Source organism: Bombyx mori, chromosome 23 (assembly GCF_030269925.1).
Source record: "Bombyx mori chromosome 23, ASM3026992v2".
NCBI lineage: Eukaryota > Metazoa > Arthropoda > Insecta > Lepidoptera > Bombycidae > Bombyx > Bombyx mori.
In genome coordinates this window covers 2,572,012-2,597,091 of record NC_085129.1, presented here as the reverse complement: position 1 = coordinate 2,597,091, position 25,080 = coordinate 2,572,012, and the positions used below count along the sequence as shown (strand labels likewise).

The 25,080-nt window shown below is 35.6% G+C and overlaps 1 protein-coding gene and 1 long non-coding RNA gene across 4 annotated transcripts; one reads left to right on the top strand and one right to left on the bottom strand.

Annotated features, from left to right (window-relative positions):
- The first annotated feature begins 1,012 nt into the window (after positions 1 to 1,012).
- LOC134201064 (uncharacterized) lies at positions 1,013 to 2,616 on the top strand. The gene is made up of 2 exons (XR_009976225.1): positions 1,013 to 1,428; positions 1,980 to 2,616. It is a non-coding gene; the product is annotated as an uncharacterized LOC134201064 (long non-coding RNA).
- Positions 2,146 to 13,984, bottom strand: LOC101743356 (methionine synthase reductase). 3 transcript variants are annotated; one of them, XM_062675164.1, is made up of 6 exons: positions 13,961 to 13,984; positions 6,196 to 6,413; positions 5,519 to 5,665; positions 4,829 to 5,059; positions 2,673 to 3,386; positions 2,146 to 2,398 (listed from the first exon to the last, which is right to left on the bottom strand). In XM_062675164.1, the coding sequence occupies exons 2-6, from the start codon at positions 6,310 to 6,312 to the stop codon at positions 2,186 to 2,188; spliced, it is 1,422 nt and encodes a 473-aa protein (XP_062531148.1). In that variant the 5' UTR covers positions 6,313 to 6,413; positions 13,961 to 13,984; the 3' UTR covers positions 2,146 to 2,185. The 3 variants fall into 3 exon arrangements, with proteins under 3 accessions (XP_062531148.1, XP_004925494.1, XP_021203221.1); XM_004925437.5 differs by lacking the exon at positions 13,961 to 13,984 and having other exon boundaries at positions 4,829 to 4,926; positions 5,023 to 5,059; positions 6,196 to 6,420; XM_021347546.3 differs by lacking the exon at positions 13,961 to 13,984 and having other exon boundaries at positions 6,196 to 6,420.
- Positions 13,985 to 25,080: the final 11,096 nt, after the last annotated feature.

Below are 25,080 nucleotides of genomic sequence, written 5' to 3'. Positions count from 1 at the left end.
TTCAGTTGTGTTGTTCAATACTTACTTCGAATCAACCATTATTATTATTATTATTTAGTCCGCAAGTGAACAATGGTACAATGGTTCAAGTACCGACAGTCACAACGGTCTGTTAATGCCTTCAGGATGCTGTTAGGGCTGACCCGGACTCGGCGAATCAGGGATGTGCACCTTTTCCGCATGGTCGTAAAGAAACAATCGACTCGTGCCTCGGCGAACATTCCCGACGCGCTACAGAACCGAGGTAGCCCAACAACACCCTGAACGCATTGTTGTATTGGACGCGTAAGGCGCTGTACTGCTTTTGAGTTATGGGTACCAGAGACTGATAAAACATTTATATATGTTTAAATATATAATAAACACCCATACAAAGAGCAAAGAAACTTGTTCATCACACGAACCTTTGCCCGATGTGTTAATCGAACCCGCGACCCTCGACGCAATAACCAGGGCAGCTAACTACTGTAACACCGACTCAGAAGTCAATATATTGGCAAAGGACAATGCCCAAAAGTGGGCCAACTTCATGACAAAACTATTTGTACTTGAAAAACTATGCCTTATTTTTTCACGTTGTTTAGTTTATGTATCAACATTTCTTTCACCCTGGCATTGTTTTACAAAAAAATAAAGTACTTATTTGATAACATCCCAAAACTGAGTACCACAGTTTTTAAATTCGCCAATAGACAAAGGGCAAATTAGCCCCTTACAGCCTTATAGTAAATCTATAAGCTGACAAACGAAAGAGTTGTCTGTGACTTGAACAACAAATAAAAAAAAAATTGCTAATGGTTCATTCACAGATTTTTTAGTTTATTGTTCTTCAATTCAATATTTATGTATTGTAATAATAATTATTACTTAAAACCATGAATTATTTAATATTTGTAGATATTAATGATTCCATTAGTAAAAATCTCAATGGCCATTACTCTATTCTTATTATATAATAATATGATCAGAGAGTTTTGGCAGCAACCCGAGTGAGGCGTCACTTGAGGTTTTATTTTAATGTTTTTTAATAGTTTATTGTGATGTTTAATATGCAAATTGGGTGTTGCTTTGTGTATTAAACGTCAATAATCGTTGTTCACGATTATTGAGGCATTGGAATAAAACTGTGGCTAACATAGCAGTGACTGTTTTTTTTTTCAAGATAAAAGGTCTGCGGAAATTCACGCTCACTCAATGTGCTATTCATCGAGTCGACGTCAAAACTCCCAAAAAGCAATAAAAAGAGATACACCAGCTTTTTATTAACATAAAAAATATAAAAAATATATCTACGCCAGACTAGGCTGTATAGGCTACGCTCTTTGCCTGCTTGTTGGCGAATTTAAAAACAACAACAACAATATCGTTGCCGGCTACCGGATTTTATTTCTTTTTATTATTATTATGACGATATAATATGAATAAAATGTACGTAAGGGCTTATTTCTAGCAACATTAACCACAATTAACTTATTTAATACTGTAAATAATGATGAGAGCGATTATTGATTTCGAAGAAAACAATTAACAACTTAGTTTTAGCTGCAGAAAAAAACAGATTTCTCTTAAACCTGGGTGAGAATATAAAAATCGTTTTCTGAATATGAAACGATATTTCTTTGTCTATCAAAATAAGTTAAAATCATCATCACCCGACAACTTTTTTCAAAAAAAGTCCTTTGTATTGAGTTTTTTTTTATTGCCCTTGTAAGCAGACGAGCATACGGCCCACCTGATGGTGAGTGGTTACCGTCGCCCATGGACTTGGAGGGGAGCTCATTCCATAGCCGGATGGTACGTGGCAAAAAAGAACTCTGGAAACGCACTATGGATGACCGCAGTGGCACTCCCCATGGAACCTTTGCCTACGTTTGCCGCTAGGGGCGCCATTCCAACTGCGTACGAATTTGAGTTAACTTTAACTCTATCGAGAACGTTAAAAAACTCGCACTAAACACAGTGGTTTTTGTTTTGGTCAGGAGGAAATCGCCGGACTTCCGCCCTTCACTGGGGATGGCGGGCGGGGTATGAGCACAAAAATCCTAGGGCAACGTTATTTTGAGGGCTGCTATTTTTAGGCATTTCTGACTGAATAATTATTTGGAATAGTAAGTTGGAAAATATATTTAAAGAAAAGGACTACACTTGAAATTGTATGTTTATTTACTTTGAAATTTTTTCTTCATTAACACCAAGCGTCCACAATATATCTTCTGTCTTTCTCCATCTGCACTATATATTTCTCATGATTCTCTAAACAATTATCATATTTAGTAAGGCATTTAATTAAGACATCTTTTATTTGTTCTGCTATCGTTCTAACATCTCCGCAAACAAATATATTTGCTCCATCTTTTATTAACTGAGCTATCTTTTCTCCTTCATTCATAACAGCATCCTGGAAAGTAAAATTTATAACAGTTACTCATTTGATGCAGTCAGTTTTATTAAAAAATTATATTTTTGCAAATACATTTTGCCTAGAACTAACATGAGTACAAATGTGTTCCCAACATGGGTGATTCGAGAATAAGCCAATGTAGGTTGTAATCATGGATACTGATACGTTTGCAAAAGCCTATAGAAGAAAATAAATTTTGAATCTTTCAACTATAATTTTTTTTTTTATTATAGATATATATATATATATATAATTGTAGAGAGAAATATACCTGAACGTATTTGACCTCATTGTTATCAACTCTCGAAAAAGATACATTCAAACTATTCAATACGTTCCGTGACAAAAATCCTTTTAGTTCCTTCTCGTAGATAAAATCTAATTCGGGATTCCTGCATCCGAAAAACAGGTCGACTGTACCAAACTTTCCTTTAGAATTCTTCTTCTTTGCATACTCTATTTCTTGTAAAAATCCTATAAAGGGAGCTACTCCAGTACCGGGACCAATGAATATCAATGGAGTTTCTAAATTTTCAGACAAACTGAACCCGGAAATATTCTTCCTCATATAAATAGGCACCTTGAACTCACTTCTCTGTTTATGGTCTGTTAAACATAAATCATTTAGACTATGCTCCAGATTGATGTTTTTGTTCAAAATGTGATCTTCCAACAAACCAGTTGTTAGACCTCTTCTGTTATTTCCTAAATTCATTACGGAGAAGCAAATTTTAATTGCATTACTGTCTTCTAAATATGAATTGACTATAGAATATGGTCTAGGCAGTAGCTTCGGTAAATAGGATAATAATACTTCTATTGGTGGCTTGCAGGATGGAAACAGTGTGAATATATCCAAAATGTTTATTTGTTTGTTTAATATGTGAGTTTTATATGCTGTAGATCCTTCCTTGCTGCTTAAATATTCGAGTACTTGTCTTTCGTTATCTTCTTTTGTATATCTCGATATCGCTAACAGGAACAACTGAAACAATTATATTGTAAAACATTGGTATAGTAACCGGCAAACTTCGTGAGCAAATGACCTTGACTGCGCAGAACCGAATTTTAGATCACTTTGGTGGTGAGGGTGAGGCGCGACGGCAGGGGAAATCGTATCGAGCGCGTTATTGGTAGATCAGTCGAATCTTGCGTCCCGCACCGCGCCCTCGTTCCGCTTGCTCCCAAAAGTACGCTTGCGTACAGTAAAAAGTCTATCGTTATTAATCGTTAAGTTATTAATTGTTATAATTGCTTGTTGACTTTGTTGCCATTGCTATATGTTGAGTGTTTCTTGATTTTTTATAAAAAATACACTATGGCGTAGTATTCAAAAGAAAGGGTAGAAAAATTGTGTACGACGTATATTGCTTCATTATAAAACAGGAGAAGAATGATATGGAAAAAGTAAAACAGACTTCGGAAGCAAGAAAAACATCAGTGAGTACTGCTAGGTGCATTATTAACGAAGCTAAAGACTCTGGCTTGCTCGCCGTGTTTCGGACTCCGGGTAAGAAAAGATCAGGGAAGAAGAAAGTTACCGGAATGGATAGTTTCGTTCAATTTGTAATAAAAAGATGTTATCATAATAACTACATAACAGGCAGCGAAACTCCGTATCGTAGAAAGGCTTCGAAAAATTTAAAGAAGATATAAATTTTAATGGCTCGGAATGAAGAATGATAGGGAAAAAAAACAGAAAGTAATCGGAAGCTGGTAATTGAAAAAAGTAACATTCGATTACTACGAATCGAATATCTTCAAAAAATAATTAATTATAGACAAAAAAGAAGACCGAACCGACCGAGTTGTAAACTACACCGATGAGCCCTATGTCGACTCATCACGATGATAGCGACTCGGGTGATGAAAACAGTGATGATGATGATGGTCAAGATTATGATAACGAAAAAAAAATTACAAATACCAACTACGCTTCAACTGAACCAAGACCTGGCAACAGCTCTAGTTTTGACTTAATAGAAGGAATATCTATTTTACCCCAAGATTAAATTATTACAATTATTAACCTATATTAAATACATAATATGTTGATTTTAATAATTTAATAGCATTATGACGCAGAGTAAATAATGTTTTTGCACGTGAGTGTACCATGCGCGAACTTACCCCCACTACGTCGACAAATGCTCAAGAAGTTTGCCGGCTATTATACAAAAGTATTCCTGTTAAATAACTAAATGCATTATTTGTGTCAACACTAAATTAAGTAATAAATGAAATTTTTTTTTACCAAACACCAAACACTGATTTCAAATAATTTTATCAGTGGGGGTGGTAAAAACACACCAGAGGAGGTTAGAGAATAGATAGATAAAGTTTGTTTTGTAGTAAAATTAAATGGTAAAATGGGTAGTAAAATATGTTATAAAAATTTTACAAGAGAAGCATTAAATAATAACTGACCTTTTTAAGCAAACACCGAAGATCCAAACAATCAGTCAACACTTGTCTCAACGTTGATTTAACAGGTACATGTGTTGGTATTTTACTTTCTTTATTCCCTAAAAGCAACGTGTAAGGTAAATCTGCTTGTGAAGTAAGACTTAAATGGTTTAAAATAAAGTCCACTTCAACTTGTGGGTTTTTAGGAATGATACCTATTGTATCACCAGCCTTGAAAGTGAAATTACTATCCTGGAAAAATAACAATAATTCAAGTATTAGTAAAGCAAATAATTCTAATGTGCATAGTAAGTACACAGCAGGCTACAGTTTAGCTGTGTTGTAATCATTTCTGATATTGATAAGCGACAGTGACAGCTTAGCATTAGGTGAGCCTTGTGACTGTTAATAAAAGCAATAAAAACACAATTTGTTATTTATGTTAAGAATTGTAAGAAACGCAAGATGAACTGACATAAATCATAATTTGCTATAATCCATTTTTGAAACTATATATGTGTTTAGAATATCAAATATTTAATTATTTTATATTTGATCAAATTCAGTTAAATGTTATGTTACTCAATCCATATTAACCATAGATTATTATATTTTCAAGGCATGACAATTTTACTTCTCACTCAAATGTTAGTTCTATGGTGAGAATATTTTACAAATTTTATAACATAAACAACATCCTGCAATAGTTACCTTCACATCAAAAGTGATTTCATAAACATCTTTGCATCCTTGATCACAAGCAGTCAACCTCCTTGATTGAGAAATTGTAGCATAAAATAGCTCAGAATTAGCAAATGGTAATTTTGGGTCTGGTCCATTATAAATTGTTGTGTTTGCCTAAAATTACATACCTATTTACTTGTAACATAACTAAAGAGTAGTTAGAACCAAATACATGTTTTGAACTGTATAATGTTTGCTGGGCCTGCACTACTGATGGTAGGACCTCTTAAGAGTCCGCGTGGGTAGGTACCACCACCCTGCCTATTTCTGCCGTGAAGCAGTAATGCGTTTCGGCTTGAAGGGTGGGGCAGCCGTTGTAACTATACTGAGATCTTAGAACTTATATCTCAAGGTGGGTGGCGCTTTTACGTTGTAGATGTCTATGCGCTCCAGTAACCACTTAACACCAGGTGGGCTGTGAGCTCGTCCACCCAACTAAGCAATAAAAAAATAATTAAAAATAAACATTTCCATTTTGCATTTTTACTTACATAATTACACATAGCGTATTTGTTATGCTAGCTAGGCAATGATTTAATTATTTTTTCGCGGTTCGCGTTTCATATTGTCATTACATTATTTCTGAAGATTCTAAATTACAGTTATTCATTGAGATTTAGATATTCTAGACAATTTGTACTTACATCTCCCACTCTGTATTCGAGTTTCAAAGAAATCACTTTCGTTAATGTAGGTAAAGTAAATACAGTTTTTTCTGGTAGTGCTTGCAAAGTATCTCTTAGAGATTGAATCACTACCATGTTTTTGAAATGACCATTAATTATTCATAATGTTTAAAAAGCATCCTTTAACCACACATCAGCTAAAAATTAAGTTTCATTTTGGATTTGAACCTTGCACCCATGGAGTTAATAAGTACCTACAACTGGAGTGCTGTCTAATGCCGAGAAATCGGTCTCGAAAGAGAATACTTTTTGGTCGCGGTGTCCTTGTCTAATGTGGTGACCATATATAATTTAATTATAGGACAAAATTATACACATGCATCAGTTTTGAATTTACCTTAAGTAATTCTGTGTAACCCTATGTAAATACAAAACACGTGCTTGCAACCTTTTATTTATGTAAATTCAATTCTAAACATTGCTTCGTCGTCATGGTGACTTTTTTTCGACGGTTTTTTTTGGAAATTGCTGCGTTGTCGAAAATCTAGCACTGAGTTTTATTACAAACATCATTACCTCAGTTCTATTACTTAAACTTCCTCAAACTCATGTTTAACGTCCGAATACTCAACCGCGACTTAAATAATATATTATGTTGAACTTAATTACGCAATTCCTACTTTAATGTACTGGCTAAGTGGGCCGTGCAAATTAATATTTGACACACTGAGTGAGACACTGCAACACACATGGTCTGCGCGTATCGGGTGCTCTTTTCCTACATTCACATCTTCAATTGATTTAAAATTGCTTGTATTTTTACTTCTGTGCTATTTTCATGACACGTGTATATTAAGTCTACTAGTTACATTTTAGGAGATAAAACACAATGGGTAATAAAATGAAATGAAATGAAATTCATTTATTTGTTATATGTAGACAATTAAATAACTCTTAAATGACAAGTCAATACACATAACACGATACACATAGTACTTGATCTCTATTTACAAAATATTGGTTATACATATTATTATTATTAAGTTCAGTTAATTTTCTGTAGTCTTATAATATAACATTTCCTCTATTTTAAGTAAATTCTTTTTTTTCAACGAAATACATAATTTATTTTAATCAATATCTAAGTGGACCATGAGTATCATTAAAATTTCGCAATTTAAATTTCAATTCAATTAAAAATCGCCATTTTTCTTTAATAAATCTAAAATCGACTTTATATTTACAATCACTATTTCGCGACTTTTAAGTTTTTGTTTCAATACCTTAACATCTTGTCGTAATTTTGCTTTTCTCGGGGTATTTTTTATTTCTTGCGTTTGAGTGCTTGATTCTTCTTGTTTGACCTTTATATAGGACATTTTCCAGAAATTCCAACGTCATATTTACTAGAAGATCCTACTCGTTCGCTTAACGTCAGGCAAATGATATACATGCTTGCGTGCGACGCTATTCAATACAATAAAAAAAGTTCAAAAAATACCACGTGATGGCTCTTATAATATGAAAAATACATTGCAAAATTATAGTTTTCACGATTGTTTTTTCAAATTTAGTATATGACATAGATTAAGTACAATTTACAAGACAAATGGTATTAAATATTATAATGAGAAAAAATATCTCACATTTTAAAAATATATGCTCACACTAGTAAAAATTTATCAATGAATCTGACATATGGAAGGATATTCCACAAACTGGAGAGGATTCTCGCTTAAAACCATTTACATTAAAATTGTTCACCATGATTACACGGAAACTTTCACGATTTTCGAAAAAAAACAAGCCACAAGCTGTATCAGTGCCATTTTAACTTCGCACTACAAACGTAAATAGACGCCATTTTTCTTTTAATCCATTCATAGCTCTTTTTCGGTGATGCCAACAATTAATCTGGCTTCCCACCAAATTCAACATGAAAACCATCAGAAATCTACGTACCTACCATTAAATTTTCCATTAAACAGAGTTCTTATTAATATAGAACAATATTTTTTTTGTTAATAAGCTTTATTAATATATGATGTTCTATTAAAAATCAATATATATCATATAATCAATACTTCTTATATAATTTATTTTAATAAATTGTCATCATCAGAAACTAATTTCACCATAACTTTGTACGTTTATTTTGAACCAATTTAATTTTTGACGTTGATGGAAATTCTAAATTCTCGCAACATTTTCTAGTTAAGTTTAAGTCACATCGTTTAAATAATATGTATTTAGATATATTATTGTCATAAAACGTTTAAAATCCTGTAAAGTGGATTGATTTTAACCTTTTCGATAATTTTCAACAACACCCAAGCTACTAAAAAATCCACTAACCACTAAAAGCCATTTTTGATAACTAAGACGGGGGTCCAAATTCCTAGATTTTATGGAAAATCCTCTAAGCTAGCAACACTGCTTTTTGTTTGTAAAATGTGCGAGAGGGACACCACCACTTAATAATCATTCTCTTTTCAGACCGTTTTTCCTTACATCTTTTGCTATTTAAAAATAAACTTTAAGCCATAGAGATAAAGTATATTTTTAGTTTTTATGTCAAACGAAGTAAGCACTCCAGTTAGAATAGTAACTCTATGCTTGCACCACTTTATTTTTTTTTTTTTTTTTTTTTTTTGGAGTTTATGGCCTGGTATCTAGACCTTTAGGCCAAGTCTTAAGTATTTTTATTCAGTTTATTATAATTTCCCCACTGTATTTTTGATGAATTTATATAGAGGCACGTAATAGGATCTATTTTTTAACATATCACTCAGGCGGCGGGAGGGATCTTGCACTGTCACTTGATTTTGCACTATGTCACTAATTTCACTGACAAGAATCAATCTGTCAAACGAAAAGCACTCACATTTAAATATGAAATGTTCGATATCACCAACCGAATCATTGCAGAAGGTGCAATAGTTGCTCTCCACTATTCCCAACCGAGCTAGGTGGGCTGGGACGGTCGAGTGACCAAAACGCAGTCTGTTTATAATCGTAATAAAGTCCCGACTGGCCATTTTCAGTTTGTTATACCATGGTGCTACAGGTAGATTTGTTTGAACATTTCCATACCATTTACCCTTCTGTTCTTGGTCTTGTTTCCAAAATTCGACCCATAAATTATTGACCTGGTTGTCAATAGTTTGATAACAGTCAGTCAAAGGTACTTTTACTATGGAGCTAACATCCAACATGTTGGTTCCATCACGTGCAATTTTATCTACTATCTCATTTCCTGTTATGTCCCTATGTGATGGAATCCACATGAAAGAGACCTGTATACCCTTTTGTGCATAACTAAATAACAATTTTTTAATATTATACAAAATATAGTTTTTTTTAAAGTCAAATCTGAGATTGGTTAAACTTTGGACCATACTTAAACTGTCTGTTAAAATTAAAAAGTTATTAAAACTATTTATACGTGCGATCCCCTTCAGGGCTTCGAGGGCCGCATATACCTCTGCAGTGAAAACACTGCATTTAGGGTCCAGAAGAAAGCTTTGACCAAACTTAGATTGGGGATCATAAACAGCACTGCGCACAAAGAGTTCACTTTTACTACCATCTGTATACAAAGTATAGTAGTTATTGTTGGAAAGAAAACTTAACAATTCACTATTATTAAAAATTTTTTTAGTAACAATATTGGTCTCAAATATAATACAGGAATATGGGTATGAGTAACATGTCCACTTTGATTGTTTAATTACATTTTTAAAATCTTCATTCATTTGCAGTACAATGAGAGGCAGAATTGGGAAAGAACCTCGTAAAAGCTCACCTCCCGAAGTCTGCTGGGCTGAGCATTGTACAGGAAAAGGTACTATTTTTTTGAGAACGTTATCATTACCAGATAACAGCTTTAGTAAATATCTCTCTATTAGCAAAAGTCTTCTAAGACACAGTGGCATTATTTTGGTTTCAACTTCCATAGCTCGTATGGGAGTTGAACACATAGCCCCAGAAATAATTCGCAGAGCTTTGTTTTGAATTATGTCTAGTTTTTTTACACAACTACTATTTGAGTAGGCTAAACAACTGTAGTCGAAGTGGCTTCTGACTATAGATTTATATAGCATACTTAAAACATTGGGGTCTGCACCCCAAGACACACCAGCTAAACATCTTATAATATTTAAGCCCTTAAGAGAGTTAGTTATAATGTGATTGATGTGTAAATTAAAACAAAGTTTGTTATCAATGACAACACCCAGGAATTTATGGTTTGGTACAACTGAAATAGGATGATTATTGTAGAGTATGCCATTAGAGGGAAAATCTTTACTAAAAATCATGGCCTTGCTTTTGTTAGGGTTAATCTGTAGAGCCAACTTGTCATTATAATATATGTACAATTGATCTAGAGCTTTGTTTATACTATTTACAGCTCTATCTACATTATGGTCTGTACAATATATTACAAGATCATCTGCAAATTGTAAAATATTTACACCTTCTATATTTACAAAATTAAGAATTTGACTAGTATATATATTATACAGCAGTGGAGATAATGTAGCCCCCTGCATTGTACCTTTGGAGACCTTTCTGGGACCATGGAGAATATTATTATACCTTATATACAAAGTTCTATCTGTTAAAAAATTAAATAACCAATGGCAAAGTATGCCTGGTATACCAGTGTCAGAAAGAACTTGAACCAAAATGCCAGGGTCTACATTATCAAACGCACCTTGAACATCCAGAAAAACACAAACACTGGACTTATTATTATTATTGGCATATTTCAGATCTGACAAGAGAGAGATGAAGCTGTCAGCACAACTTCGCCCTCTCCGGAAGCCATATTGAACATGTGGAATGATGTTGTTCACCTCTACATAAGACTCAAGACGCATCTTTATCATGTTTTCATTAAGCTTTCCAACACAAGATGACAGTGATATGGGACGATATGAGTTAGGGTCTTCAGGTGGTTTGTCATGCTTAAGTAGAGGGATTACACACTGTGTTTTCCAAGATTCAGGAATTTTTTTTAAGTGCCAAAGAGCATTAAGATTAGCTAATAGTTTCTTTTGAACGGACTGATTTAGGTTTTTGATTAAAATATATGGACAATCATCTAAACCAGGGGTTGTGTTTCGTCTGGATTGTAAACTTGTACAAAACTCACTCCAAGTAAAGGGCTCTATGAGGAAACTGGACTTTTGAAGACTATTATTAATTTGAAAATAACTTTCTAGATTATCAATAACCCTACATCCATTCTGAGATAATTTTTCTAAGAGAGGGACAACAAATTCGTCTTTATATGTTCTATTATTGCATTTTATTCGTTTAAATAACTTGATGTATTTCCAAATAATACTAACAGGTGTAGTTCTGTTAAAAGTATTACAGATGTTCGCCCAACCATTGCGTTTATGTTCTGAAATAGTCTTTTTCTTAACAGCATCAAGTTTTTTATAATTAATGTAATTATCAATGGTTGGATGTCTTCTGTATAGTTTTAAAGCTTCATAAGTTTTAATAACACTCTGTTCACATGTGTCACTCCACCAAGGTGCTGGAGGTTTGCAACGATAGTTATTTGCTTTGACAAACTTTGGCACAGTATCCCTCTTAAGTGTATCAAGCCTTTCGATAAATTCGTCATATGACTGTAATGGATTCTCATTATTAACTTCAAAGTTAGAAAAAGCAGTTAAAGATAGCTCATTGTATTTCGTCCAGTCTGTCTTGTTGTATAAGAATTTTTCAATGGGAGGATTAATTTGGTATCTATCAACGGACAATAAAACACGAGTAAGCGTAGGAAAATGATAGCTCCCCATAGAATCATCATGCACCCACCATTCGCATAGTGGAGTGATTGGAGCACTACAAAAACTGACATCAATAGCCGATGGATTTCGGTTAGGATAATTAATAGTAGTGAAGCTACCATTGTTAAGGACACATAGATCAAATTCATCAATTAAATCGTATAACTGATGACCCCGACTTTTCGTGGTCATACACCCAAATGCCACATGGTGAGCGTTGAAATCTCCAGCCACATATATTGGCTTAGGCAAATCTCTAATTATATTACGCAGTTTACTTATTCTGAAGCTACCATTCGAGGGAGGACAGTATACACATAAAATCGTTAAGTGGTTACCACTTACATATAACGATAATGCCACAGTCTGAATGTCTTGGTAAAATCTGGTTTGAATAATATTATATTTAAAATACGGTTTGATCAAAATTGCTACTCCACCATGCTCATTTTGAGCATTATGATAGTGGGAATTATATCCCGAAATTTTAAAATGCTGAGTATCTTTCAGCCAAGTTTCATTGAGTAGACAGATATCAACATTTTGCTCAGCTAAAAATTTAGACAATAAAGGTTTTTTTCTATGTATACTTTGAATATTGTATTGAGCGATACATAACTGCTGTATGTTCTGTACTGTACTATCCATTAATGTGACAGATTTTTTAAAAGTAAGTCTTTTATGAACAGTGTAGTCACCGGTTCATTATCTGTTTTATTACCCAATTCAACTAAAGTTTGGACCATTGCCATCAGAATATTCTTATTGTTTGCAATTTGAGCCTTAAGTTGAGTTTGGTTCAAGTTGGGTTCAGGCACTGTTTTATTTACATTATTTACAATTTTTACATTTTTATTTAATTTATGTACACTTTGGTTTATTGATGGCAGGGTCTTAACAATGCTGCTCGACTGTGTAGGTAAAGATGGAAAATCAGATGTCGTAATTGTATTAGCCACAGAGGCATAAGTAATGTTACCCTTCTTTTCAAGTATTTTTTTCATTTTTATTGGGCAAGATTTGGAAATGGCCAGGTGAGGGCCACTGCAATTGACACAACACAAGTTCTCTTTTTTATCACAGTCTCTGAAATTATGTTCCCCAGCACATATCGAGCAACGTTGTTTACCATTACAAATTTTCGCAGGGTGGTTGAACTTGAAGCACCGGAAGCATTGCTGCAACGGCGGGACATATTCAAACACCCTGAACGAAAATAGGTCATATTGGATGTTGTCGGGCAGAACATTTGATAGGAAAGTTATACTAACAGTCTCAAGACCTACAGTACTTTGACCGACTTTTTTCGTGAATCTTCTCACTGAAATAATTTCATAGATCGAAGACAGTTTTGTATATAAGTCCTTGTTCGAAATGTTGGTAGGCACATATCGGATGATTCCAGTTTTTTCTATTTGCGCTGCAGGAATATGCGCCTTCAAGTTGTGCTTTGTTAAAAAGTCTGTATTTGTGATGAAATTATTTGCAGTGTTGTATTGCTTAAAAACAACTGCAATTTTGTTGGCATTGACTCTATGTAAAGCTACTACACCTTTCACTTCCGAAGTAAAAATATGATTCAAGTAAACTGGGCTTTTATTTCCAAGTTTAACCTGTTGGTCCTGGCTTTCAACAAACACTTTGAAGTCTGTATTTGTACAATGTTCAGGATAAAGTCTCAGATAACCTGGCTTAAAAAACGGAATAAAGACATCCTCACCGCCGCCTGCTTCAGGTCCACATTCCTTCGAACCTCTTTTACGAAGAATTTTGGAACGTTTCGGGGTTCCACCTGGATCCTCCGGTTCGTTCATTTTATTATTTAACAAAATGTACAATTATTTACACTATATATATATATACTATATAAAATAAGTTTTGGTAATATTTTAACGAAAAGCAGTAAAAATATTTAAATCGACCGCCACGTTTGGAGTTCCCGCCAAAAAAAAAATGCAAAAAAAAACTGCACCACTTTAAAAACGTGCAGAAGCATAGATTATACACTTAATATATTCGAGATGCAGAAGTGTTTAACATAGATTATACACTTAATATGTGTTTAACGCATAGAATAAACACATAATATATTCGAGAATCGAGACAATAGGTGAATGAAGTTAGCACCTCAAAAAAATTTTTTTTTCCTATTTTATACTTATTTTCTATTAATTCGTTTGTTCATCATTTGTTCATGATTGTTCACTGTTAATAATTGTTTGTTCTGCATTTATTTATTTAAAAAAAATATTTAAAAATATACCTACAAGTTAGCCCCTCTAATGCAATTTTTAATATTTTTTCATCCTTAATGACTCGTAAATATTCATTTTCGATTGTTCTTATATAAAACACGTTTGTTCTCTGTCAAAATTACTCGTTTTTTGTTTAATTTACTATTTTTATTAGTTGAATAAATGTATGCAAAATATGTGTATTGCGCATGCGTCAACTATAATGCCTAAACTTTCTACGCGGTTTTAATCGTGAAAAAAAATATAAATCCTGAAGGAGCAATTAATTGGTATACAGTTTAATTAAAAAAATTAAAAAATAAATAAATGAAATAATGTGCATTGGCGTTAAGTTAGACCAAATACATTTTTTCCATCCTCTTACCTATCGTATTAAAATGTTATTTTACTAATGTTAGGAATATAATTTCGACTGTGTAAAAAAGTTATTATAATGTATACCGTAAAATGGGGCGATTAGGGACAAATTCCAACTTTATGAGCAATTTTAAGGTAGTTGTTGATGTATATAATGCTATATCAGGATCAAAATGGTTGAGTCTTGGGGGCATCTTTGTTGTCTAATTTAAAATTATGCAACTAGCATTCCAGTTTAAGCAAAAAATGCAAAAATAGGTGTAATCCCTATTTACCCGAAAATTGCGGTTAATTGGGACGAAATGAGAAATTTGCTAGGGTTGGCACTACTTTTATTTTTATATATAGTTTTAATTTATTTATTTATTTAGTTGCACCAACAAAGTGATCATCAATAAAAAAAATTGAAAACTGACAAAAGTACATGGCAGACATCACCTCAATTATAGGTGCAATCGACAGTGCATTAACAACAAAATATGTATATATTTATTTATACATATATAGTGGGCTTTCTTAGAAACGGTTTATATTTCTCCGTTCTTGGTAAGTACTTAGGGGCTGATATTTCTATCTGGGTTAAGAGATTAGGTGTGTCAGTTATTCCATGAATTAATCAGATGAATACCCCCACTCTGAACAAATATTAAATATTTTATTATGTATTACTTAGACATTTTTGTCCACCTTGAGATTTCATTGATCTTGTTACATGTCTCTGCAAAATCGACTTACTTATATTAAATTGCTTATCTATTTCAACTAAAGACTTATTCCCAATTTCGCTTCGAATAAACCAGATTTTTACCAACAAATTTTTTTTTTTTTTTTTTTTTTCTTCAATATGGCGATCAAACTTCATTCGGAAGCTTATTTTAGCCAGAGTCGAGTCAGCCAAAGGCGACATAGTAACTTCATCTTGAAATGTCAAGTTGCCATGATATTCCAGTGTAGAGGGATAGGAGCAGGGACTTTAGAAATAGGCGGTATAGGAGGAACTAGGGCAATATATACATATAGTAAAATATAGTAATGTAAAGAAGAAAATATATTATAATAAAATATTATGGAAGGTTAGAAAAGAAATAAGAGCTTTAGTATATTTGAAATCAACAAAGGAAAGTATAGTGTAGGAGTCACAAGGGAGAGGAGCACGAAATTTTATAAGGAATTCATAAAGTGGTTTGGATTTGTATTTGACACATTCAAATAATGTATGTTCGATGTTTCCATTGGTATTGCAATGTTCACAAGCATCTGAGTCAACGACACCAATTCTCGATAAATGACTGGGTAAACTACAATGGCCAAATCTTAATCTCGATATGGTAGATGTTACTTTTTTTGGGAAATTAAACTTAGAAAACCAAGGTTTTAAATTAATTTTGATATGAAGACGACGATATCGTCCACCTTTTGATAAACAAGACTTTTCCCACTCGGAGTTCCAATCTTTTAAAAGATACTCCCGAGGCTTTTCTAGTAGGTCTTGAGTATACACTTTGTCAATATATGTATTACCCTGCCTTGCGGCCATAGCAGCTAAATAATCTACCAATTCATTTCCTTGGATGCCCGAATGGCCAGGAATCCATGCTAATGTGACTCGTAAATTTGAATCATGACATTCTTTTAATTTAAGTTTTACCTCAAGAGAAAGCGGACAAGGAGGTTTCTTTTTAAATGGATTTGATAAAAGAGACTGAAGAAAGCTCAATGAATCAGAAAATATATATGAATTCTCTATTTTATTGCAAATTATATATTTGACACATTCAAGGACAGCCATGCCTTCTCCAACAAAGTTTGAAGAAAGATGTGGATATTTATAAAGACGAAAATGACCTGACGAGAGTCTTAAGAAAGCAGCTCCTACGCTTTTTTCATCCGAGGAAACGGATTTAGACGCGTCAGTATAGAAATCCTCCGATTTAGGTTCTAAGTTTTTAATAAAGGAGGCTAATTTTGAGTTAGCCGAGCTTGATCCTTTTTGGATATCTATTGATAACTTGATATCGGGTACAAACATTAAAGTCTCGTAATCATATGAAAAAGTTGAGTGGCATTGAAATTTATGAATTGAACAACGTAGTTCTAAAAATCTTCTATAACTAGAAACTAAGTAAGGGATTTTCCGGTTACGCCAGAAAGCATTTCGTCCATTAATAACTTCACAAAGATTTTGTAGTTTCAAAATTAAGGGGTGTCCATGATATTGTTGAATTTTAAATATAAATCTATCAGAAAGGTATTGTCTACGCAAAGATAGCGGCGGTTCAGAGCATTCTATTTGTAAAGCATTTATTGGAGTACTATTCATGGCTCCAATAACGATCCTGAGACTTTTATGTTGTAATAAATCTAATTTATGTAGAGGTTGTTTGTTTTCAAGACAAAAAGTTATGGAGCCAAAGTCTAATATACTACGTACCAAAGCATTATACATTAACCTAAGTACACCAGGATGAGACCCCCACCAAACGCCACTTACAGCTCTCATAATATTTATGTTTTTCTCACATTTTCTTACAATGTCGTTGATATGAGCGTTACCGTTCATACTAGAATCAAAAATGCGACCAAGAAATTTCGCCTCTTTAACCACTGGTATCCGTTCTCCATCAACAAAAATATTTACGGTGGGAACTTTTCTTTTCCGCGTAAAAACAACTATGAGACTTTTAGATTTAGATAACGAAAGATTTTGGGCAGAGAGCCAGGATGATAACTTGTTTAATGAATCGTTAAGAGTTTCCGCTGCTATTTTAATATCACGGTTAGCAGAGTAAACTAAGACATCATCTGCATATTGTAAGATGGAACAGGAAGGATCAACACTCAAATGGAGATCGAAAGTATAAATGTCATATAATAGAGGACTTAGAACAGAACCCTGAGGGATAGCTTTCCAAATTTTTCTTATTTTGTCCTCAAAACCAGGTATATGTAAAGAAATAGTCCTTCCAGTATATAAATTAAAAATGAAATCAATAAATTTTAATGGTAATTTTAAATCCGACATTTTTTCTTTTAATTTAATTAAGTTTACATTATCATACGCGCTTTGAATATCTAAAAAGGCTCCTACAACCGATTCAGATTTCGAAAAAGACAAAAAAATGTCTGTTGCAAAAATGGCATGGCTATCGGACACACCTTTACCTCTTCTGAACCCATATTGAGAGCAAGGCAAAAGATTGTTATGTTCTACGTACCACTCAAATCTTTGTTTAATTAAATGTTCTGCTAATTTTACCAAAACAGATGATAACGCTACAGGTCTATAAGATAAAGGATTATTTGAATCTTTGTTAGGCTTTAATATAGGTATTATAATTTGATGTTTCCAGGAAGAAGGTATTATACCAGTGTCTATTATAGAATTAATTAAATTCAGTAAATATGATAGGGTTATAGGTTTTGAATTAATTAAGAAAGAGTAAGGAATACCATCACATCCTGGAGTGGAGTCTGATAACCGGTTCAAAACTAATTGAAGTTCCGGCAAAGAAAATGAACACGCTATGTTATTATTAATATTAGAGTTATCTGATATATAAGAGTATGTATAAGGCAATTGGTCAAACTTAGGAACCATAGTGGGTGCGATATTGTCCAAAAAAGGATTAATCCATTCTTGCGATGTATAATTTCTAGATGGGGCTATAAAAGAAGATCTAAACATTCTTATATTTTTCCAAATTAGGGAGGATGGCGAATCAGGCGAAAGCTTGGAACAAAATCTTTTCCATCCCTCTTTTTTCTTTTTCCGAAGAAGCCTTTTAGTGGCCGCTTCAACATTTTTATAAAATAAATAACTATGCATGGTCAAACATTGCTTATTAAGTTTTTCTGCATCATTTCTTTTATTGATAGCTTCTGTACATTCTTTGTCCCACCATGGGGGAGAAGATATTTTCTTATGGGCAACATTCTTTTTGGGGATATGTTTATCTGCAGCTGCTAAGTATGCCGTAATAAGGTTATCATACGCCTTGTTTATGTTGTTATAATCATCAAGAGTAGATAAACTTGGAAAAGACATAATTTTCGATTCGACTTCTTGACTAAACAGTTCCCAATCATAGTTATTTAATCTGAACTTAAATAACGGCGGTAGTGGATTAAAAGTGCCTGTTTTACCAGAGGGCAAGGAAATTAATAAGGGATAATGATCACTGCCACAGGACAGCGTTAAACATTCCCAGTTTAACAGTGAAGACAAACTGGCTGAACTAAGTGTTATATCAACATAACTTGGGGCTTGACCCGGAACTGAGCGACGAGTGGGGGACCCATCATTCAGAACACAAAGATTATGATCATTTATTATCTCCATTAAGCCATTTCCCATGCCATCATCGTTGGGTGCTCCCCATAAGAAGTGGTGAGCGTTGAAATCCCCTAGAACTACTATTGGTTTGGGTAATGATTGAATGATTTTGTCTAGTATAGGCAGAACAGATAAATCCTTTTCTGAAATGTACACAGATAGATATGTTACCTCACCTACTCGGGCAGCCACTGCTTGTAAAATATCCGAGTTAAAAGCTGGGATTGGCAAAGAAGAAAATCTGTGATTATTACGAATTAAAAGGGCTGTGCCACCATACCCATCATGTCTATCATGTCTGAGAATATTAAAACCGGCCATACGGAAATTGGAACCTGGAACTAACCAAGTTTCTGATATGGCTAGTAAAAAAATATTATGTGAATTAATTAAAGATATAATTTCATGTTTTTTAGGAACTATGCTTTTACAGTTCCACTGGAGGACTCTGTCCATATTTAAAAATATTGAAAATTGATAGTGAAATATTATTTATAAGTGAAAGAGCAACGTGTTCTGGTAGTTCTGAATTAGCAATAATATTTATAAGTGTGGATAACAATTTATTTAGTGTGTCAGAAGATGGCAACTGTGTATCCTTTTCTTTGTTGGATTGCAAAGCGGAACCTACTTTACCTTGAGACTCATCAAATGAAATGCTGCGGATCAATGATTTATATTCTGATTTGTCATAACCCTTATTTAAAATAGATGCCTGTTTAGGCTTCTTTATAACAGTTTTTTTGTAAGAGAGAGAATTTGAACTATCTACATCATTTAAACTTTGGGCAGATAGTGGAATAGATGATGTTATTTGCGAATATGATTTCTTTACAATAGGAAACAATTTAGAGGCTTCTTGGTATGAAATGGGGTTTTGAGACATATGTTTTTTAATATTTGTTTGTCTACTAAACTCAGGGCAAGATTTGTTTGTAGCCATATGTTCACCTCTACAGTTAACACAAGAAAAAGTCTCAGTATTACAAGCCAGTCCGCTGTGCTCTCCAGCACATTTATTACATCTAGGTTTGCTCCTGCATTGAACACGAGTGTGTCCAAAGCGACAACAATTGAAACATTGTACCGTTGGATAAATATACTGTTCAACTGGAATACTTGAAAAAAAGGAATACACTCTAGAGGGAAGAGACTGTCCGTCAAAAGTCAAGACCACAGTTTGAGTAGGAATCCATGAAGTTCCATCTGAGTTGACAGACTTCCTGTTTAATCTACGGGATTTGATAATTTGTCCATAGCCTTCTGGGATTTGCAGATTGTCTACAATGTCCTCATGAGTCCACTCCTGAGGGATACCCTTTATCAAACCCATTTTACATATATTATATGTAGGAATCACTACATTATACAATGGATTCATAGACATGTTGGATATGAAAATATTGGCATCACTATGTGTTTTAAAAGTTATTGCCAGGCGATTACGACCTACTCGTTTAATTCCATCCTGTAAGATATTACCAAGATTGCTTTTCTTTAGAAAATTTCCAAATTTAAGTGGGTGCAGTGATGTAGTACTATTAGAATCTGAGATTAAAGTAACATGGACCATATATGGACCAGGATCCTGTTCAGTGTATTTTTTTCTGTAAACAGAGTCAGCCATTGGGGTCTCAGATGGTGTCATAGAAGGACTCGCTGAAGTAGGCTCTGGTGAGGTCTGTACAATTTGGCGAGGAGGCACTATAAGCTTATTTACGTTATTTGCAAGATTTCCCGCCAAAGCCTGCTGCAGCGGGCGCAACGAAAGTTGTTTGTCCGAGATCTTTAACAAGTTGTTTCTTTTTTTGGGATTTCTTCGATTTAACGTTGACAAATTCAGATACGTTGGAAAGGTCGAATTCATCACAGAAAAATATTGGTTGGCTAAACCTTGAGTTAGTCGTATCAGTTGTCTCCTCAGTAATATTCGGATCCGGGGGATCCGTTCCCGCCTCCAACTCCATACTATCTACGCTAAAGTACTAAAATATACAATTATAAACTAAACATATATACAGTTATAAACTAAAATATGCTACAATATCTACAGAATATCAAATTAAATTAATTAAAAAGGATATGAATTTTTTTATTGGCCCTCTTCTCAAGTTCCGTCCCAAATTTTTTGAAGGTTCCCGCCTCATTCACCAACAAATTTAAAAAATATTTTATAACTACATAGACAACCCTACAAACCTGTACCTATTTATACTTAGGTCGTTTCCATTTCACGTATTCTCATCCCAATTGACCCCTTTTTCGTTGTTATTTATACCTAAGACGTCCCCAATATCCCCAAAAACAACAGATTTTTACATGTATTTTTATTTAATCAAATACATTAAAACCAATTACAACTGGGACTTACCTTTAATACATATGCTGGTTCAAACACTAAACAACGTTTATAAATCATAGTCGTCTTCTATTATTATCAAATAAATAAAAGAGAGCAAAGTTTCTAGCACTAAAATAATTACCACCACAGGAAGTTAATTTGAAACGCGATTTTTTATAAGTTAGCAGCTATTATCATGCATATTCAGATTTGTTTTGTGAACTTTCAACATTCTACTATTAAACTACAAAAAACGGAAGATTTTGCAACGAATATAAAACTTATATTGAGCGTCGAAAGATTTTCCCGGTTTTTTCCCGATTCGCCTCTCAATCCCTAATCGCCCCATTTTACCGGTACCTATATTATCTTCTTCATTCACCTCGAGACAATGACGTGCAGCCATGGAGTTAATAAGTACCTACCGTGCAGCAATTCTGCGAATTTTTTAAATTTTTCATTTGTGGCAGGCAAAGGGAACGCCGCATATACTTTTAAACATTTTGGAATAAAGGTCGAAGCTTCGTATTCCCAACAAAAAGTCGCATACTTCTAAATAATATTTACGAGTTATAGAATATTTTAAGTGTATAATCTATCAGTTAAAGAATACAGATACTTCACAAGTACGTATTCCACCATAGGGCTCTTTTTTTTTCCTTTTTTCCTACTTAACGGCCTAGCCACGGGGATCGGCATGGGCAGTGCGAACGACGAAGCGGCGGATGAGGCGACCACTCGTGCGGCACCGTTTGCAGGCCACGGGTAGTCACGTTCGCCGCCGCGACTAGTAAGGAAGTCCGACAACGAAATGTCTATATCGAAATTATCTCGATATTGCTTAGAAAGAAATAGTTTTTTGGTTCAAGACCTATTATTTGGAAGAGATTGTGGACTACATGATTTGAATAAGTATTGGAGTATAGGTGGAGAATTCCACAAGAAGCACGAGAAATACAGAATGTATCCAGAAAATTTTTCGCTGGCTTTGGGTGGCTAGACTTCCAAATAGCTGGTCTAGCTAGTATTTCAGCAATAAAAATTTCAGTGTTCATTTTTCGCGGCGAAAACAACTAAACTCATTTAATCACTGCACCATTCGCCGCGACTACCGCTCGACTCCGTGGCTCGCGCCGTCCTTATTCATGCATTTGTTTTGCTCGCCCGCCGCGTCGCAAGTCGCCCGCGCGAATCGCTCGATACATTTCGCCGGTCGCTTCGCCGGTCGCCGTTGCGCGTGGTTTGATAAGTACATTGCTATGCGTTTATTTTAGTCGCTAAACGCTTCGCCGTTCGCACCGCGCGAATATTAGTACCGGCGAATGTCCCGTGGCCAGGCTGTAAGCCTTGTGAGGCTATTTCAGCGTAACCTTAACTAGTAGGTGAGCTCACGTGGCTCAAACCTGACGACGTTTCTAACACGGACCCTAGCAAGAGCCGTGCTTCGCAGAATCTACCGCCGGATCGGAAACGCGACCCACTGAGAAAATCCGGCGAGAAACTCAGTGGGCTGTGTCTGAGGGTATCTAAGATGTACCCTACACATCAGCTTTATCAAAATTGTGAAGTGCTTAGTATCCGGCAATTGTTTAATTAAAAAATAATCTTGAAACAGCATTCCATTTGTACTTACAACCCTAATTTGATACAGAGGCGACGTATTCATAATGTCTGTAAAACCATCCCATTTAAAACTCAATTTATCCATAGGTTCTTTTGCTACTTAGGTCCCAATCTTTATAATAAAATTAATAAACACCTTAATATATATCCCCTAAATAGCAAGAAATGCAGAAATTATATATTTAATTGGTTGCTTAATTTCAACTATGAGGACACTGAAGTTTTGTTAAATAACTTTTAATGTTCTTGACTACACCCACACACACCCTCTTACACTCGCTCATGCTCAGACTCATTACATCCTTTTTTTTCCCTACCTATGCTGATAGCCTTGAGAGGCTATTTCAGCTTCACCCTAACGTTTGTAGGTGAGCTCACGGGGCTCAACCGGAGAATTGCTAACACTGACCCTAGCAAGAGCAGTGTTTCGCAGAATCTACCACCGGATCGGAAACGCGACCCACTGAGAAGATCCGGCGAGAAACTCAGTGGGCTGTGTCTATGGGGTTAATTCGCTCGTCGAGCCATTCGTCGCAAGCGACGGGTTCGACGAGGATGGTGAACGGTGCTTGTGGTGCCTAAAAGCACCGTTAATGGATCACGAGGATCCGTAATGACGTGCTTTGGGCGACGTCGACGGTTTAGCATTCGGTCTACTGGGTCGGGTATGTAGTTTCCAGCGGCTACGATTAGAGGGTTCTCATGTCGTGCCGCCTTCTCAAAATGGCGCAGCGATGTCGACTGTAGGAACTTACTAACTGAGTCGAGCTCCAGGTCATCGTGGAGATCCACGTTCCTCAGGAACCATGGTGCTCCGACGGCTATCCTGCAGAATCGGGATTGAATAAACTGAAGGGATTTGAAGTGGGTGCGGGCTACGTGAGCGAACACTACGCTTGCATACGTCATGACGGGGCGTATACAAGTTTTGTAGAGTTACCTTATTACGGAGGGACAGTTTGCTTCGACTACAAAGCATTGGGTAACGTCGTCCTAGTATAAACGGGGCGCGATCGCGTAACGTTTTTATGTGGGGACGGAATGTCATCCCTATGTCGAGGGTGACGCCTAAGTATTTGACCTTCGAGGCCCACGGTATGGGCTGGCCAAAGAGAGTGATGGGGCTAACGGCGGAGGTGTTTGCGCGTCTATTAAGGAGTGGGATGCTCGAAGTGGTGTTTGGAGGGCGACCCCTTTTGAAGAGCACCGCTGTGCTTTTCGTGGGGTTGATGTCGATTCGCCGCTTTCGGAACCACTGTCGCCGATGAAGCAACGACACCTTTCTACACGAGTAGTAGATAGCCGTGTCATCGGCGAAGAGCGCTAGATGGGTCTCCGGAGACCGGGGTATATCGTTGATATACAAACCAAATAATAACGGGGAGAGCGCGGAGCCTTGCGGGACTCCGGCAGTCAGTTGACGAGGACGAGAGCGAGTTCCCTCTACTCGATATCGAAACGAACGGTTCGACAAGAAGTCTCGTATGATGACCACGAGTCTGTCTGGCACTCCCATGTTGTACAGTTTGTAGATCAAACCGTTGTGCCAGACTTTGTCGAACGCCTTCGCTACATCGAAGAAGAGGGCGCCGGTCGGGAGTTGTTTACGCCTATTTAGCGCTATCAGGATGTGCACCGTGAGGCGGTGCACTTGTTGTACGCACGAGTGCTTAGCGCAGAATCCGAACTGTTCGTCTATGAGAATTTTACTCGCGGTAACGAAGTTCCAGAGGCGTTTCCTAAGGAGCCGTTCGTAAATTTTTCCTATCGTCGGGACGAGACTAATCGGACGGTAACTAGAAGTTTCGTTTTTCGGTTTGCCCGGCTTATGTATACCGATAACGTCCGCTTCTTTCCACACCGCGGGAAAGATGCAGTGCGTCATAGCGGCATTTAAAATGGTAGCCAACATTGCTATCAGTTGGACTGGCAAAAGTTTTAGCGCGCTGTTGCGGATGCCGTCGGAGCCGGGTGCCTTCCTAGGTTGGACGTTATGGATCGCGTCTCTAACTTCGTCAGTGGTAATGGGGGGTAACGCGTCCGAGGGCGGCAGGGAAGCTCTGCGCTCGACCTCCCTGTCGACTAACTCGGTGTGTTCGGGGTCCGCGTATTGAGTGCTGGTGGTGCACTGCTCTTGCAGTGCATCGGCCAGCAGCTCAGCCTTGTCATCGTCATCGAATGCCG

Bases quoted from the DNA above. Each gene is read 5' to 3' on its own strand.
- LOC101743356 (XM_062675164.1), bottom strand. From the start codon at position 6,312: ATGGTAGTGATTCAATCTCTAAGAGATACTTTGCAAGCACTACCAGAA. The intron at 5,060-5,518 runs GTAACTATTGCA...TTATTTTTCCAG, and splicing joins AAATCACTTTTGATGTGAAG to GATAGTAATTTCACTTTCAA. The intron at 2,399-2,672 runs GTATATTTCTCT...TTTACTTTCCAG, and splicing joins ATGAGGTCAAATACGTTCAG to GATGCTGTTATGAATGAAGG.